The sequence below is a fragment of the Coloeus monedula genome (assembly GCF_965178545.1).
Source record: "Coloeus monedula genome assembly, chromosome: 19".
In the NCBI taxonomy this organism is placed as follows: domain Eukaryota; kingdom Metazoa; phylum Chordata; class Aves; order Passeriformes; family Corvidae; genus Coloeus; species Coloeus monedula.
The window spans coordinates 4,925,664-4,941,547 of NC_138799.1; the positions used below are offsets into that span (position 1 = coordinate 4,925,664).

Below are 15,884 nucleotides of genomic sequence, written 5' to 3' on the forward strand. Positions count from 1 at the left end.
CCTCCACCCCCCGGGGCTGAAGACACCCCCTGCTTTCTGCAAGGTCCCTGTCTGTGCTCTCAAGGCACTCTCAAGGCACGATGGATCTGAAAGACACCTCGGAGCCCAGATCCTTCTTGTTGCCTCCACCAATCCTCTCCATCTCCCCTTCCCCTGCTGGCCTTAGCCTTCTCAGGACTATTTCTCTCCACTTACTCCCAATTCCAGGCTCATAAGCAATAGCAGGGACTGGATGTGACACCTTCCTTTTGCCCCCAGCCCATGTGTGCCACACAGTCCCCATGCTGTGGGGATGCCGGGGCGCCTGCGTCCCTGGGGTGCTCTGGAAGGAGCCCTGAGCACGTTTCCGCTTTGCTAAAATGGCCACGCCGTGATAAGGTCTGTGGTTTCCTCCTCTGAGCAAGCGAGGGAGGCCACAGCTTCAGGCAGAGCTGCAGCCCTGCCCCACGCTCAGCCTCCCCCTGAGATGGATCGCGCTGGTGGGAGCCCCCAGGGGACCCTCCCCGGGGAGGAGAGCCCCGAGGTAGGTGGCTCTGAGCCCGGGGGGCTGGGGAGAGTGTTTGGGGTGCGAAGGCACCAGGCAGGGTCAGGGTGGCTGTGCCCAGGGGACCCGGGGGGCAGCGCTGGGTGCTGAGGCTGTAAAAGGGGAATGAGAGAAAAGGGGCCGAGGCCACGTCCTGGGTGTGATGCTTTGCCAGGGTCACCAAGGGATGGGGGTACCATATCCATGTAAATGTGCACCCCAGGGTGAGTACGGGGTCAGCTGCAGCTCTGTGCCCCCACTGAGGGTCCCCTCTTAGCTTGGCTATGGCTTCCCAGCCCCCTCCCAGCCCCTCTGGCCTCTCTGCTGCCAGCAGCTCCCCCAAGCCTTGCTCTGGGCCATCCCAACCTGACGCACTTCCTCTGTGTCCCTGTGTCTGTTCCCATGAGATGGGACCCACAGCTCTGCTGGGAGCACGAGGGCACAGTCCCCCATGCTGGACTCCTGGGATGATCTTGTCCTCCCTCTCGAGCACCCCTGTCCCTGCAGCCCTCGCTGCTGCAGCTGCTGGGGTGGGCTGATGCCAGTGGCTGTATCTAGACCCGGATTTAAGCAACACTCCTGGATTTGAGCTGGGTTCTTGGCATGGGGATTAGCAGCAGTAAACATGTCCTGGTGGCTCAGCTCAGCTTTAGCTTAACCAGTCCCATGTGCACATGGGAGCATGGAGCAGATCCCACGGCGTGTCCGGGGGCAGAAGGGAACAGCAGGGAGCTGCTCCCAAAACCAGCAGGGATTCCTCCCCCTGCCCTCCTGTGCTGCCCCATTGCTGGGCAAGGAGCAGATGCTCGTGTCCTGCTGATAAATAACAGCAGCAGAGAAATAAAGTCCTTTTTCTGTCCCCTCTGTACTTGTGACCTTGCTATGGGGCAGTGCTGACCGTGGGGATGCTGAAGGATTTGGGATGGGGCCATGTCCTCCGTGCCTTGGCACAGGCAGGACAGTGCCAACAGCAGCAGAAGGTGGATGGTCCCTGGGCAGGGGCAGGCTGGGACCCTCCTGAGTGCAACAGGTTTCCCTTTCACAGGGGCTGCTGCCCCCAGCACTCACCAGTGGGTACAAGGAGGGATGTGGAGGCAGGTGGGAGAGAAGCAGCTCAAGGGTTAAACTTGCCAGGGCCGGAAGGGTTGAATTCAGTCCAGATGGCCGGGGGATTATGCCAGCCCTAGATTTGCCATAAGCAAATGTTAATGTTCAAGCTCAGGGTTGGTTTATTTTTTTCTGTTAGGGGTATCCTAAGGTCACTTTGGGGCCTGGGCTGACCCACAGGTAGGACTTGTCCATCCATCCATCCCCACCAGCCCTGGATGAGCAGGTGCTGGGACCATGCTCTGCAAATGCCTCTCAGCCCAGAAAAGCCCAAACTCATTTTAAAAACTTCTGTTACATTTTTTGGTGTCACCCCTTGTATTCCCAGAGGCTCCAGTGCCAGGACCAGTAGCAGATGGCACGGGGACACTGGTCCCCTTCCTCTGGTGGTGTCACCGCTTGGATTTAATTCTTGTTTGGAAAGTCAGTGCTGTTGCTGGTCACCCTTCACGTGGGCAATGAGCAGTGCACCCTTGCAGCTTTCAGAGATTTGCAGCAGTGCACCAAATCCTGATGGCTTTTGGCATCTCCCTGCCCAGCCTGGAGCTCCTCACTCTGCTCTGGCCCCCTGCCCTGTGCCTCAGCTGCTTTGCTCTCCAGCCTGGTGCTGCTGGAATGAGCATCTCTAGGGGGTGAGAGGTGGGTGGTTGGCTTTTAAAGCCTCCTGGGGGTAACCCCAAGCTGCTGTTGCCACCCTTGCAGCCCCCTCCTCAATTAATGGGGCTGGGGGGGAAGCCCCCCGTGCTGCCCTGCTGGTGGCTGATTCCCCTCGGCTGTGGGGTGTCACAGCATCCTTTGGGACATCCCACCCTCATGTGCTGTGGGTGAAGCCACCCCGTCCTGGCTGCCCTGCCCTGTCCGGCCGCGATTTCCTCCTCAAACCACGCTCGTGATGGGAAACCTCTCTGCTTCTCTTCTCTCCCCAGATGGATCTGTCCCACCGGTTCTCCAAGGATGAGGTACGAGCGTGGCCCTGCTGTGGTCTCCCTTGGTGGTGCTGGAGGGGGTGCAGTGCTGCAGGGGCCTGAGGACATGGCTCAGCTCCTGGAGATGCTCCCCAGGGACAGCCGGTGTGGGCGGGCAGAGCTGGATGCAGGGGGTGCCAGGAGCTCAGGGAGCTGTAAAGAGGAAGTCTGCTGATCCTGGGGGATGCATGGAGCGCGTCCCCACTGGCTGTCCCCACACGAGGTGCCAGCACTGTCCCCCCACAGCTGGCCCTGCTCTACGAGGAGGTTCTCTACACCATCCGGCACCGCCTGGGCAAGCCCGAGCAGCAGCACATCGGGGACTCCCAGGAGCTCTACTCCTACGTGCAGAAGGTGTGTCCCTTCCTGACAGGGTCCCCAAAACCTGTCCCCTGACACATCCATCCTCCCAGCTACAGGGGATGGTGGGGGTCTGTTATGCCCCAAGCTCACTCAGTGGGTTTTTAAATGGGCTTTGATTTACTCTGGTGGTTCACAAGAGACCACAAAATTCTCAGGAGGCTGAATAACAAACTTTCACTTGCAAACTTGAGAATATTAAAGCTGAATAAGGTTGTGCTTTCCATGTGCCAGGGGCTTGGGCTTGACCAGAGGCTCCAGGAGCCAGGATGTGGAAGTGTCCCATCCCACCTGCTCAGAACTTGCCCTGACTCCACACACACACTTTCTCTCTGGTTGTTTGGAGACAATAATCATTCCTCTGGGCCCTACAGGGTCACTCAGAGGGAGCTCTTAACAAGCACCATAAAAGATGCAGCAGCAGCATCCAGCTGGAGGGCTGGGAGCAGCCTGTGGCTGGGAAATGTTAGCCCTGGGGAGAAGTGTTTATCTTAGGCTGGGGATGGTGGGAAGAAGGCTCTCCCTCAAGGGCTTTCAGCTGGTCCCCAGCCTTCCTGCTGGGCTCTTTGCTGCTCTCCTCTCCCCTCGGGCTGCAGCTGGCTCCCAGGGAGCAGCAGGAAGCCCCTGGCTGCTCTCCAGCCCCTGTTAACAGGGCAGCATCCATCAGCAGCCCCGATATCCACACAGGCTTTTGGCATGGACACAGAGGAGCACAGTGTCATCATGCAGAAGGTCATGGAGCTGGAGGTACAGTGTCCCCAGTATGCAGCTGGGGTGGTGCTGGGTGGCTGCAGTGCCTCTGAGCCCCTGTGATTGTGATTTGGGGTGCCCTGGGGTTGTCACTGCTTGGGTGGGAGCTGATGGCATGGTCCTGCTCGAGCCCCATCCTTCCTTGCAGGGTTGTTCCTTCCTGGCAGGGTTGATCCTTCCTCACAGGGTTGGTGACCCCACACATTAATAGCTATTTCTTCATTTTTCCAGAGCCCCATTTACTGCCTGAAAGCCACTGTGAAGGAAGCCAAGGGGATTTTGGGTAAAGACGTCAGCGGTAAGCGGAGACGGGTGGGTGTCCTGTGGGAAGAGGGGCAGCTGCTGCTCCCGAGTGGAATTCCCATTCCTCCGCCCTCGCAGGGCTCAGTGACCCCTACTGCCTGCTGGGCATCGAGGTCAGGAGCCAGGAACCAGCCCACCCTGACCACAAGAAGAGGATGAAGGCTGTGGTCAAAGACCTCATCCCCGAAGACCAAATCCATCGCACCCAAGTCATAAACCAGACCCTCAGCCCGGTGTGGAACGAGACGTTCATCCTGTAATCCAGCCCCACCCCTTGGCTCTGCTCTCCGGGGGGGTGCAGGGGGAGGCCGGGGCTCTTGGGTGTGGATGGAGGGTTCACCACTGGTATGTTACTCGAGTAACAGCATCCCCTGGTGCCTTGCAGGGAGTTTAAAGATGCGGAGACAGCCAGCTTCCACCTGGACATGTGGTGAGTGACAGCATCCCAGTGACCCCGGGACCCTGCCCCGAGGGTGTTCTGCCTCCTGGGAGAATCCCTGGGGTGTTCCTTCAACCTGCACCCTTTTAAAGGCCCAGAAGGCAGCTGGGGACCCCTTTCCCCATCACTTTCTGTGGAGCAGTGCTCAGTGCAGGATGTGACCTGTGCCAGCAGAGAAAACCCAGGCTGGCTGTGCCCAGGCAGGGCTGGTCCTAAGCCCTGGTTTAATTTATGGAGAGAAGCCACGCGCTCGCAGATTTGGGCTGGGTTTTGGGGTGTCCTCAATCCTGACACTTCCCTGCTCCTGTACTTTCCCTTCTCCACCGTCATTGCTACTCCCTGCTTTGTTTTCCACCATCTGGGTCTCCCCCTTTCCCCGCGGTGGGTTTTGCCTCCCGTCCTCGCAGGGATTCAGACGTGGTGGAGTCGATGCGGCACAAGCTGGGGGAGCTGACGGACCTCCACGGCCTCAAAAGGTTGGTGCCGGTGTGGCCCCAAGGCTGCTGAGGAAAGAGGGGGTGGAAAATGCTCATTTGCCTGCTGGATTTTAAAAATCGCCTTTGGAAGGAAGGAGGGAGGGAGGGAGGTGGGGTGGCAGGTCTGTGTCACCCTTCTCCATTCCGAGCACGGCCGGGTCACAGCTGCAGGACACCTTCCCACCCCCTCCTTTGTCTGTGCCTTTCAGGATCTTCAAAGACGCTCGCAAAGACAAAGGGCAGGACGATTTCCTGGGGAACGTGGTGGTGCGCCTGAAGGTGAGCGCCCAGTGAGTGCATCCCCTCCTCCAAGGGGCTCCCCAGGCGCCAGTTCAACCTCCCGGGATCCGGGCAGGATCCCAGCCCTGTGGCAGCACCCAGCACAGCCCGGATCCCGTCTCAGAGCCACGAAGTGATGTCAGGTCCCTCACTGTGCCACAGTCATTCCAACACGCTCAGTCACTGTATATCCTGTATTTTTAATCCAATCTTCCTGCTCCATGAACGCAGTGGGATGAAGATCCCATGGTCTTTGAATGAGATCCTTCTCCTGGGAAGGCTGCCCACGGCTTCCCCCTTGTCCCTCTGTGCCCCCAGGACCTGCACTGCTGGAATGACCATTGGTACCAGCTGGAGCCACGGACAGAGACTTATCCCGACCGGGGACACTGTCACCTGCAGTTCCTACTGACTCACAAGAAGGTGGGATGGAATGGGAAGAGGGGTCCTTTCCCATTGCCTGGGCAGGATGGGACAGCTGCCTGGCCCTTGGGGCTTGTCTGGGGCCTGCCCCAGGAGCAGAGGTGCCAGCACCAGGGTCTGCATGAGCTGGACCCTCCCCAGACCCTGCTCCTGGTGCACCTGCAGCCCTTGGCTCTCCAGGCTCACTTTTTGGGTGCTGTGTCCTCACTGTGACAGCATCCCTGTGTGTCCAGGCAGGTGATGGTTCTCTCTGCCTTGTCTCTTTCCAGAGGGCCACCACGAGCAGCCGGACACAGCCAAGCTACACCGTCCACCGCCACCTCCTGCAGCAGCTGGTGTCCTACGAGATCCTCCAGCACCAGGTACCACCAGTGCTGGTACCAGCACCAGAAGCAGCCCTCCAGCAGCTGGACTGGGGGAGAGCTTCCTTTGCAGCCCACACCCTGACACTTGTGTGATGGGAATGAGGGTCAGGATGGTGCCAGGCATCCTTCTGGGGCTCTCATTCCTGCAAATACACCCCACCATGGTGCCTGTCCCCCTCCTCGCTCATCCTGTCTTGCTCCAGGACACATTCCCCTCCCCCTTTCCCCCCAGCAGGCCGGCAGCACCTCCTGGGACGGGGAGCTGAGCAGCCACGCCAGCACCGTGCTGTACCTGCACGCCACACAGAAGGACCTCTCCGACTTCCACCAGGACATGGCGTGAGTACCCCACACCCAGGGAGCCCCAGTGCTGCACCTGGGGGTTCAAGGGCCCCAGAGCCTTCCCTGGGACCATCTGGCCATAGCTGGTGTGTCCCGTGAGCTCAGGTGTTGCCCCCAGGACAGCTGGGTGCTGCCCCTGTGATCCCAGCTGTGGCTGTGGCTGGCCCCTGGTGCCCCCCAGCCCCAGGGGCTCAGCCAAGCCCTCCTTCCTCCCCAGGCAGTGGCTGGCCTACAGCAAACTCTACCAGAGCCTGGAGTTCAACAGCAGCTGCCTGCTCCACCAGATCACCAGCATCGAGTACCAGTGGGTGCGGGAGCGCCTGAGGCCAGAGCAGGTGAGGGGGCTCCAGCACCACGTGCGGGGTCAGAGATCAGGGGAAGGTGCCCCAGGCACCCAACCCTGAGCCTCTCCTCCCAGGAGCTCCTGGGGCTCTTTGACTCCCAGTGTTCCAGGAAGGGCAGGAGGTTGTGGGGTACAGGGGTGCCAGGGTGTCTGCAGGGCATTTCCCAGTGCTTTGCTCCCCCTTTCTGTGGAGAACCCCTTACCCTTTGCACTGACATCCTCCTCCTCCATCCCTGCCATCAGGTCAATCCCAACCCCCTGCAAAACTCAAATATGACCCAATTTCTGCTTCTCCCAGCCTGTTTTCCCAGAGCATCCCTGCACCCTGCTGAGACACTGAATTTTCCATGCATAGCAATGAGGTTTAAGCACAAAGCTCAGTTCAGCCCCTCCAGGGAGAAGCTACCAGAGACATCAGGGGTTTTCTCCCATTCCTGGAGCAGGCTGGAAAGGAACGGGAGCACCAGCTCCCTCCACTGTGGTGCCATGGTCCTGCCAGCATCTCCCTGTCACTGAGGAGGACAGTGCATGTTTCCTTTCTTCTCCTCAGAAAGCAGAGCTGGCCGAGTCCTTCCAGTCCTTGCTGACCTACGGGGTCTCCCTCATCCGTAGGTTCCGCATCATTTTCCCCCTCTCCGTGCCGAGGTCCACGGAGAGGCTGCAGTCCCTGCTGCGGTGAGTTGGGCACTGGTGCCAGCTGTGTGTGGGGCCCTGTGGCTTGGCCACTGTAATGGCCCAGCCCCGGAGCCTGAGCAAAACCAGTGTGAGCCCTTCCTCCCCCGTCTAGGCTGCTGTGACACTTGTCCTGTCCCATCCCTCAGCCTGGGCTCCCTGTGGGGAATGTCACTGGGAGGGGAAGTCTGTTTGGGCTGTCTCTCCAGGGGAGAGGTGTTTGTTTCTGATGGCAGGTGCTGGGTTTCACTCGAGGTTCTCACTTTGTAGGGTCCTGGTTCAGATGTGCAAAACAAAAGCTTTCCGTGAGCTCTGCACACCCAGCCCTGACCTTCCCCAGATGGTCTCCACAGCTCTGAAGGTACTGGGGGTCTCGCCCACCCCAGCCCCAGCAGGGTGGGACCCTCTGGGTCTCCCTTCCCTTCCATCCCCTGCCCAATGCCCACAGCTCAGCAAATCCACACGGATCACCATGGTGTGGGAAATACCAGCCCCTCTTCAACCTGGTGGCCCCAGCCTGTGGTTCCCACCACAGGTCCTCACCCCACCCAGGGGACAGGGAGAGTGAAGGGGGTGACAGAGCTGGCTTTGCTCCTCCTGCTTCCCTGCCATCCCACCAGGACTCCTCTCTTGCAGTCAGGCACCACGGAGTGGTTTCACATGCAGAAGCAGCACCTCAAGCCCATGGTGAAGGTCAGTTCCCACCTCTGTCTCTCTGACACGATAAAGTCACCTCAAAATGTCTGAGCATCCAAAACAAGCTGTTCCTTCCTTTGCAGAGCATAGAGGAGAATAGCAAAGCCTTGTCCAAGCTCCTTCTGGAGGTGATAGAAGATCTCAAGCAGTGCCAAAAGATCTGGAATAAATTGTTCAGCACGTAGGTTTCAGTGCTTGATCTCGCCCCCATCCACCTTCCCTGGGGTCAAGAGTGACAGAGCACTTTGATGCCTCATTCCTTGGCCTTTGGGCTCCCCAGATGGGATCTTTGGTTCCATCTCTGCCCCTTAGAGCTGTGCTGTCCTCACCCAAGACGTGACCCGGCAGGGTTTGCTGGGCTGCCTTTGCTGGGCTGGGGTTGGCAGGCTCCTGACTCCACGTTTCTCTCTTGCAGCAACCTGAAGCTGAATATCTTCTCCATTGCCTACCTGGAGCTGGAGAGCCTGGTGAGCAAGCCTGGGCTGCTCTGCCCTCGAGGGACTAAGGTCTAAAGACAGGCTGAGGTTTTTGGCCACTCTTCAGGAGGCAACTGCTTGTTGCAATCCTGGAAAGGGAGCAAGGGAAACTGCCTGTCTCTCCCTGTGCACCCATAGAGTGATGATGGTGACTATTTGACCCGACAGATCTTCTGAAATGCCACCCAAAAGGAATAGGAGTCCCCTGAGCTGACCCTGACTCCAGAAGGAGCCTTCCTGGCTGGACCTCACTGTGTCCCCCCTGCCCTTGCTCCCATTCAGGTTGCGGAGCATGTCCAGGAGCAGCTGCACAAGGTGGACAGCAGCATGTCCAGACCCACAGCTGAGAGCCTCTTTGATCTCTACAGGAAGCTGCAGGAGCTCTATGAGATGAAGGACTCCCTCTCAAGGAGGTATCCAAGCCCAGGAGAGGGGAGGCGCGAAAGGGAGGGATCGAGCAGTTAACTGAGAGGATCTCCAGATCCTTCCCACACACCTACCTCACTAATTGCACCCCAGGCAGAGCAGGCTGTTGGTGTCTGGTGTCAATGGGAGCATCACCAGGAGAGTTTTGGGCTCATCTCTGAGTGGGGTTGGTGTGAGAGCAGGAGGAGTGATGTGAGAGCAGGAGGGGTGACGGCCCCGTGCCACTGCTGTGCGGTTGGAGAAGCCGGTGCCTTCATCCCTAGGGATGGACCTCTGGCTCTGAGCAATTTCCACCAGTGGTTTGAGGAAGCTTTGCCCCTGTGGCTGCAGAAGGCCTACACCACCACGCTAGAGAGGGCTCAGAAAGCCATCCAGATGGACCAGGTAACGTGGGGAGGAGAAGTCTCCCTCCTCCCTTTGGGGACACTCCAGCTGTCCTCCATGCCTCACTGCTGTGCCTGGCTCACAGCACTGAGACCACCACATAGGTGCCTCTGGCAGCCCAGGAGCTCCTGGTTCCTCTCCCAAATGACATGACAAAGTGTGTGGTCCCCTGGGCCAGATGATCCCACTCACCCTGGCCCCACACAATGTCCCTGTGTCCGTTCCCTCGCTGCTCCCTGGCAGCCCGTGTGAGCTGAGGACCCTGCATTTGGGCCATGCTGTGAGAATCCCCTTTGCTTCCAACCTCTGGGAAGAGAGAAGAGAAGGCAGCCATGAGGCCACAGGCTCCTCTCCCTGCTCTTCAGTGGGGTCCAGCAAAGCTGGGTTGGTTATGGAGGGAAGCAGGGAGCTCATACTGCTCTGTCCATCCTCATCTCCTCCACTCTCCAAAGTGGTTGTGTGGTGATGTTGGGATATAAGGAGCTGATGGTGGGCCAGAGAGCCCCAAAGTAAAGAAGCAGCTCTGCTCCCTGGGATGGCATCTCTCTGTACGAGCTGTGTTTGCCTTCTCTGCCCCTCAGCTGAAGCCTTGCGGGTACCAAAAGCACAGCACATCCACTGTTGACCTGTCCACCTGCTATGCCCAGATCGTGACGACCTGGCAGCAGCTCAACTGGCCAGACCCTGACAAAGCCTTCATGATCATGGTCAATCTTCTGGAGGTTTGTACACCTGGGCACCAGCACCTGGAGTTTCCTCCTCCTCTTGGAGACGTGTCTCCTTGAAGGAGCCAGTACCCCCCAGTGATGTGGTTCCCTGAGCCCATGGTGGTCCCTGTGTTGCCTGGTTCAGTCCCGTTGGTTTCCTCTCTGTCCTGCAGGACATGTGCAAGATCTCCCTGATGTACTGCAAGCTCATCAAGGAGAGGGCTGAGGCTCTGTCGCTGAGCGAGCGGAACGAGGGCGAGGCGGCCAACAAGGTTGGTATTGCAACCTGTCCTGGTTTCTCCAGGAAAGGCAGGATTTGGCCCTGGTTTCTGGGCAGAGAGGGAGCTGAGCTGCTGAGAACCCAGCTGACATCCCCAGTTTGGGTTCCACAGGGACCAGTTGGCCATCAAAAGCCATAATCCTGGAAAATCAGGAGGGAAATGGTGTGAGCAGGGGGAGCGGAATGGGGATGGGGACACAGGTGAGGGTGAAAATGAGGATGGAGATAGTGATGGAGATGGACTAGGGATGAGGATGGGGATGGAGATAGGAATGGCAATAGTGGTGGAGATCGCACTGGGGATGGGATGCGGGATGCTTCAGGGAGTATGGACACCCTGAAGCAGACCCACCTCCCCCAGCTCTGCATCGTGGTGAACAACATCGAGCAGCTCCGGCTGCTGATGCTGAAGCTGCCGTCACAGCTGGACTGGGCCCAGCTGGAGCAGCGCATGAGGGGCGTCATCGACCCACAGCAGATCCAGAACGCTCTGCACAACCAGCTCAACAGCACCGTGGCCTGCCTGGACCATGAGGTCCGGGACGTGGTGCAAGCCCTGGCCACCAAGGTGACCACCTGCCACTTGACCCCCCCTTGGCTTTCACCTGGTGCAGAGCAGTTTCACCCAAGGTGTCCTGAAGCCCATAATGCTCCTGGGATGGAGACAAGATGGAGCTGGGCATGGGGAGGCTGATGCAGAGGGCAAGGTCCAAGTCTCTTCCTGCATTTCTCCCTGGCAGCTGGAAAAGGGCATTGCCAGGCACATCCAGGAGCTCTCATCTTCCAGTGACACCCAGAAGCCTGAGGATGTAAGTATCTGGTCCAGCCCCTCCTGGACCATCTTTTTTGGGCAGTCTTTTCTTGCTTGGTGGAGGCCTCTGTCACCCTCCATCGCTGCTCCCTGACCACGCCTGGGGCACAGGACACACCAGTGATGGGGCCCAGACCTCCACATGCTTCTCTTGATGCCTGTGTCTGCAGCAGGACCAGACCAGGCACAGCCTGCCCATGTTCTGTGGGAAGGACCCCCTCTGGGATCCTCCCTAGCCTGCTGTGCCCTGCTGGACACAGCCCCCCTGCCCTCCCCAATGCCCCTCTCCTCTTGCTGCAGTCCATCATCCCGCTCATGAAGTTCCTGGAGTCGGAGCTGCAGTACCTCAATGAGCATCTGGTCCAGGAGAACTTCAAAAGGTGACCAGGGCACTTGGGATGCACTGTGGCAGAGGCCACCAGTGTCACCATCCCTCGGGCAGGAGCATCCCCTCAGCTCCGTGTGGCTTGGGGCCATCCCACTTCAGGGCTGGCAGGATGAGGCACTTTCTGCTGGGGCTTTGCAAAGCCCTTCAGCTGAAGACCATCTCCCCAGCCCACCCCCTGGATCCTGCTCACAGCCTCCCTCTCCCCTGCAGCCTCCTCACTCTCCTGTGGCACCACACCCTGTCCGTACTCTCAGCAGCAGGGGGGCCGCAGGTGCCCTCGGTCCAGCACTACCAGAGGCTGTTCTGTGCCCTGAAGGTACCAAGGGGAAGCAGGGGGTCCCTGGCAGGGACAGGGGTTTGGTTGGTGGCTGAGAGCATCCTTGTCCCCAGAGCCTGGAGCTGTGCTTCCACGCCGAGGGCTGTGGGCTGCCGCTGGAGACCCTCCACACTGCAACCTTCCAGGTATGGAGATGGGGATGGGGAGTCCCCATAGGTTCCTTTGGGAGGGAGGGTTGCCAGGGAGGACATCCCCAGGCTGTGGACCTGTCTGTGTGCTTGACCATCACCTCTTACCCTCCCCACAGACACTGGAGACTCACCTGGCCCTCTGCTCCGCCAGCAGCCGCAAACTCATCCAGAAATACTTCAGCAACAGGATCCAGCAGCAGGTAGGAGTCTGGATGGTGCTCCCAACCTCTTCCCACATCCCACCCTTGCTCACAGGCCCTGCCTGTGGAAATGTGGAATTTCCTCCCAGTCCTGGGGCTGTTGGGGCAGGTTTTGCCACAGTATTGAGAGGAGTGAGCTCAGTTGCATCCAGAGGATTCCAGCAAACCCTGGGTACCCCAAAATTCCTGCTCAGCCTCTGCCAGACCCTGTGCCTCCCCTCCATGATGAGGATGAAGGACAGCACCCTTATCCCTGTACCCCACTTTCCAGCTGGACACCAGCTCAGAGAAGTACGGGGCCGTGACCATCAAAGCTCTGTACCGGCCTTTGGAGCAGAAACTCCATGTGGAAGTGCTCAACGCCACCAACCTCATCCCGCTGGACTCCAACGGTGGGTGTGGGTGGGCAGGGGAGCCCCACTGTCCCAGGACCCCCGTGGGTGGGCAGGGGAGCCCCACTGCCCCGGGATCCCCTGTCCTTGGTCCCTGGAATGCCCCAGTCAGGAGAGGTGCTGGCAGTGCTTGTACTCTCTCTCGATTTCTTTCTTTACCCAAGGAGGTGGATTTGGGGGAAAAGGGGGGTTATTGCACTGGTCCGGGGTGGTCCAGTGGGATGTGGCAGGCAGGACCAGGCAGGACACAGTACCCACATCCCACCGGCCAGCAGCCAGGGCAGGCGGCTTTTCTTCATCGTGCAAAGCAGTCGCGGATAAAAAGCCCCATGAGCAGGGACCTGCTCGCGGTCCGGCTGCCGTTCGGGGAGATCTCCAGGAGAGGTCACTCCTCCTGCGGCCACCCGCGGCCGATCGCTGTGCGGGCAGGGTTAGGGCGATTCCCGCACCCTCCAGGAGCCCGGGCCGGGCTGGGGGTTGTGGTGACAGTTCCCTGACCCCCTCCTGCAGCCACCCCAGTGTGTCCAAGCCTCCCCGGCCGGGTTCATCCCGGAGCAGAGGGGCATGGGGAAGGGGCTGATGTCTGCACCCCACCAGGCTCCAGCGACCCCTTCGTCCAGCTCACGCTGGAGCCCCGGCACGAGTTCCCCGAGGTGGTGGCCCGGACCACCCAGTGCAAGAAGAACGAGCTGCACCCCCTCTTCGATGAAGCCTTCGACTTGTATGTAGGGGCTGACGCCCACCAGGGGCCCCCCAGTCCCCACAGCCCCTCAGGCTTCAACAGAGCCTCTGCCATGGGGCTGCTGCTCCAGGAACTGCGCCCTGTCCAGGGATTTAACCCCCTGCACCCCAGTGGGGTCCCCCCAAACACCGGGGAGGGTGCGGGGCTGTGCTGGGGCCCTGAGTTTTGAGGGGTTTGGGTCAGTGTGGAGCATGGAAGGTTGAATTTTGGGACCGAGGGGGTGGGATGTGATGATCCCCAGCCTGCCGTGCCCCTGCAGCTTGATCCCCCCCGAGAAGTGTCGGCAGGAGGGGGCCTGTCTGCTGCTGACCGTGTTTGACTACGACGTGCTGGGGGCCAACGACCTGGAGGGCGAAGCCTTCTTCCCCCTGTGCCACCTGCCCGGCCTCGACACCGAGGAGGCTGACATGGGACGGGTGCCCCAGACCCGGCTCCCCCTCACCCACCCCAAGCCCACGGGTACGCGGTGCCACAGCCGGGCTGAGGCCCTGCAGCGTGGGGAGGGGGCTGTGGGGAGCATCTCCCACCATCACTCCCCTCTTCTCCGGCAGATGAGATCCTGCAGCTGCTGGAGTCCAGGAAAAGGGACAAAGAGGCTCAGGCCTTCGCTAAGCTCCGCAAGCAGCGAGCCAAGCAGTCCAAGGAGAGGGAGTGAGGGAGGGCCAGGAAGATGGCCCTGAAAGGCCAGCGGGACCACGGGACTTCTGTGGTGTTGGAGCCAGAACATCTGCAGGGAGTGTGGGGACAGAGGGGTCCCTGTGCCCGCCCCACCGCACCCGTCTCACCCCCACCTTCGGGCAGCAATGCTCCCGTGAGCCGTGGAGGGGGGACAGCTGGATTTGAGGGGATTTCTTGGCCTGCCTGGATTAGTAACACTACACGAGGGATGTGGAAGTGTGGCTGTCCCTGTCCATCCCTCTGGAGCTTGTCACTGCCAGTGCCGCATCTCCTGGCTGTGTCCCCACCCTTCCTGTCTGCAACACGACTGATTCAGGCTGGGGACAGCCATGGCCAAACCAGCCTTCATTTTTTTTTTTTTTTAATTTTTAAATTTCTTTTTCCCCTCATTTACTTGTGGATAAGCCTCTTATTTTAAATGAAAAGCCACAAAGCTGATGCGTGGGCTGAGTCTGTGCTTTGGGGCAGTGGCCCTGTGCTGGGAGCAGCAGCACAGTGGGGTGGGACATGGCATTGGAGGTGCTGAATTTCTCCTTTTTTAAAAATGTGCATCGCTTTTGTGTCTGTTTGGTTTTTTTTTTTATTTTACCACCACTTTTATCGACCTTCTGGAAGCCTGGGATCCTGCTGGAGCCTGGGCAGCAATAAAGAGTATCACAGCCCTAGCAGCCAAAGCAGGAGACATTTTGGGCAGCTGACAGCCCAGACATGGGACGAAGATCCCTGGCATCACCCCCAGCCTGTGCCAGGGACCTGGGTCCCTCTGGAAGTGGTGAGAAGCTCTGCAGGGTGCATCCATGTGGGGTGACCCAGTGTGACAGCAAAAATGCCTGGCAGGGCAGGTGATTTTAACAATTTGTTGGGTTTTTTTGAGCTTTTTTTTGCTGCAATTAGTACTAATTATACACCTGGAGCTCCCTCTACCCCCACCCTGTACGGAGGTGGCTGTGTTTGAGCTGCAGCAGGTCCCTGCGAGCTGCCAGGGACCAGGGAATTAAAAGCATCCCCCTCCCGGGTGCCTGAGCACCAGCTGTGCCCTCGGAGGGCAGAGCAGCCGCCGGGTCAGCTCAGGTCAAATCCTGGATGTGGGGGTGGGAAAAGAAAAAAGCTCCTTTGGTATCTGTGTGACAGAGCCCACAGCAGGAGGGATTAAGGCGCTGCTGGCTCCCAAGGAAGCTATTTGCTGGCTTATGTTTCAGTGCAGAGAAATAATATCCCAAATCTGGGTCTGGGATTGTGGAGATGCTGTCCCAGGATGTCATTTCAGCCAGGTCCAGCACCCTGTGCCTGCACCCTGCAGCCCATCTGGAGCTGGCCCCTGCTGGCAGCCCCCATTTTATTACAAGGTTTACTGCACGAGGCTGGAGGTTTGAAGATGGTCTCAGCTCATTTTCAGCTGTTTGTTTAAAAACCACTGTGCTCTACCCTGCCCTGGGCTGCCAGCAGCCAGGTGTGTCACAGGGAGGAGGTGGCACAGGCTGACCTCTCTTTTGAGGTTGTTTGCACTGTATCATTCAGGGTGTTTTTGCTTCATTTTTGCCCAGCTCCAGGCAGTTGTGTGGCTCTTTTCCCACCCTAAAAGAAATCCCACCCTTTACAGAGAAGGACTAATAAACCTTAATCAATCAGAGCACAACTAACCCCACGGAGCAGAATGGCCCAAGCATTAAAAAATAAGGCTTGAAGCACACAAAACCAGCTGCTAGTAAATGCAAGACCAAGGAAGAGGAAGAAATCCCCATCATCCTCCTCGTCCTGGTGAAGAACCCGACACAGGTGGATAGCTGGAACACAAGAGGGAAGGGGCTGGCACTTACACCTACTGATTTTATTGTGTTACCAATACTCTGCAATACAAATGGGCCCATTCAGATTATTGTTGTGATTGG

At 58.8% G+C, this 15,884-nt stretch overlaps 1 protein-coding gene across 1 annotated transcript; it reads left to right on the plus strand.

The window, feature by feature from the left end:
- Positions 1-466: 466 nt before the first annotated feature.
- On the plus strand, positions 467-13,984 carry UNC13D (unc-13 homolog D; the record flags this gene model as incomplete). Its single annotated transcript, XM_082294174.1, has 32 exons — positions 467-523; positions 2,557-2,589; positions 2,842-2,949; positions 3,643-3,702; positions 3,937-4,003; positions 4,087-4,264; positions 4,394-4,438; positions 4,855-4,923; positions 5,133-5,202; positions 5,521-5,625; positions 5,895-5,987; positions 6,226-6,329; positions 6,550-6,667; positions 7,226-7,350; positions 7,618-7,708; positions 7,984-8,040; positions 8,127-8,224; positions 8,459-8,510; positions 8,802-8,932; positions 9,209-9,329; positions 9,911-10,051; positions 10,210-10,308; positions 10,678-10,884; positions 11,057-11,125; positions 11,428-11,507; positions 11,726-11,831; positions 11,906-11,977; positions 12,100-12,183; positions 12,455-12,575; positions 13,173-13,296; positions 13,577-13,776; positions 13,869-13,984. The coding sequence occupies 32 exons, from the start codon at positions 467-469 to the stop codon at positions 13,970-13,972; spliced, it is 3,189 nt and encodes a 1,062-aa protein (XP_082150300.1). The 3' UTR covers positions 13,973-13,984.
- Between the last annotated feature and the right edge of the window lie 1,900 nt (positions 13,985-15,884).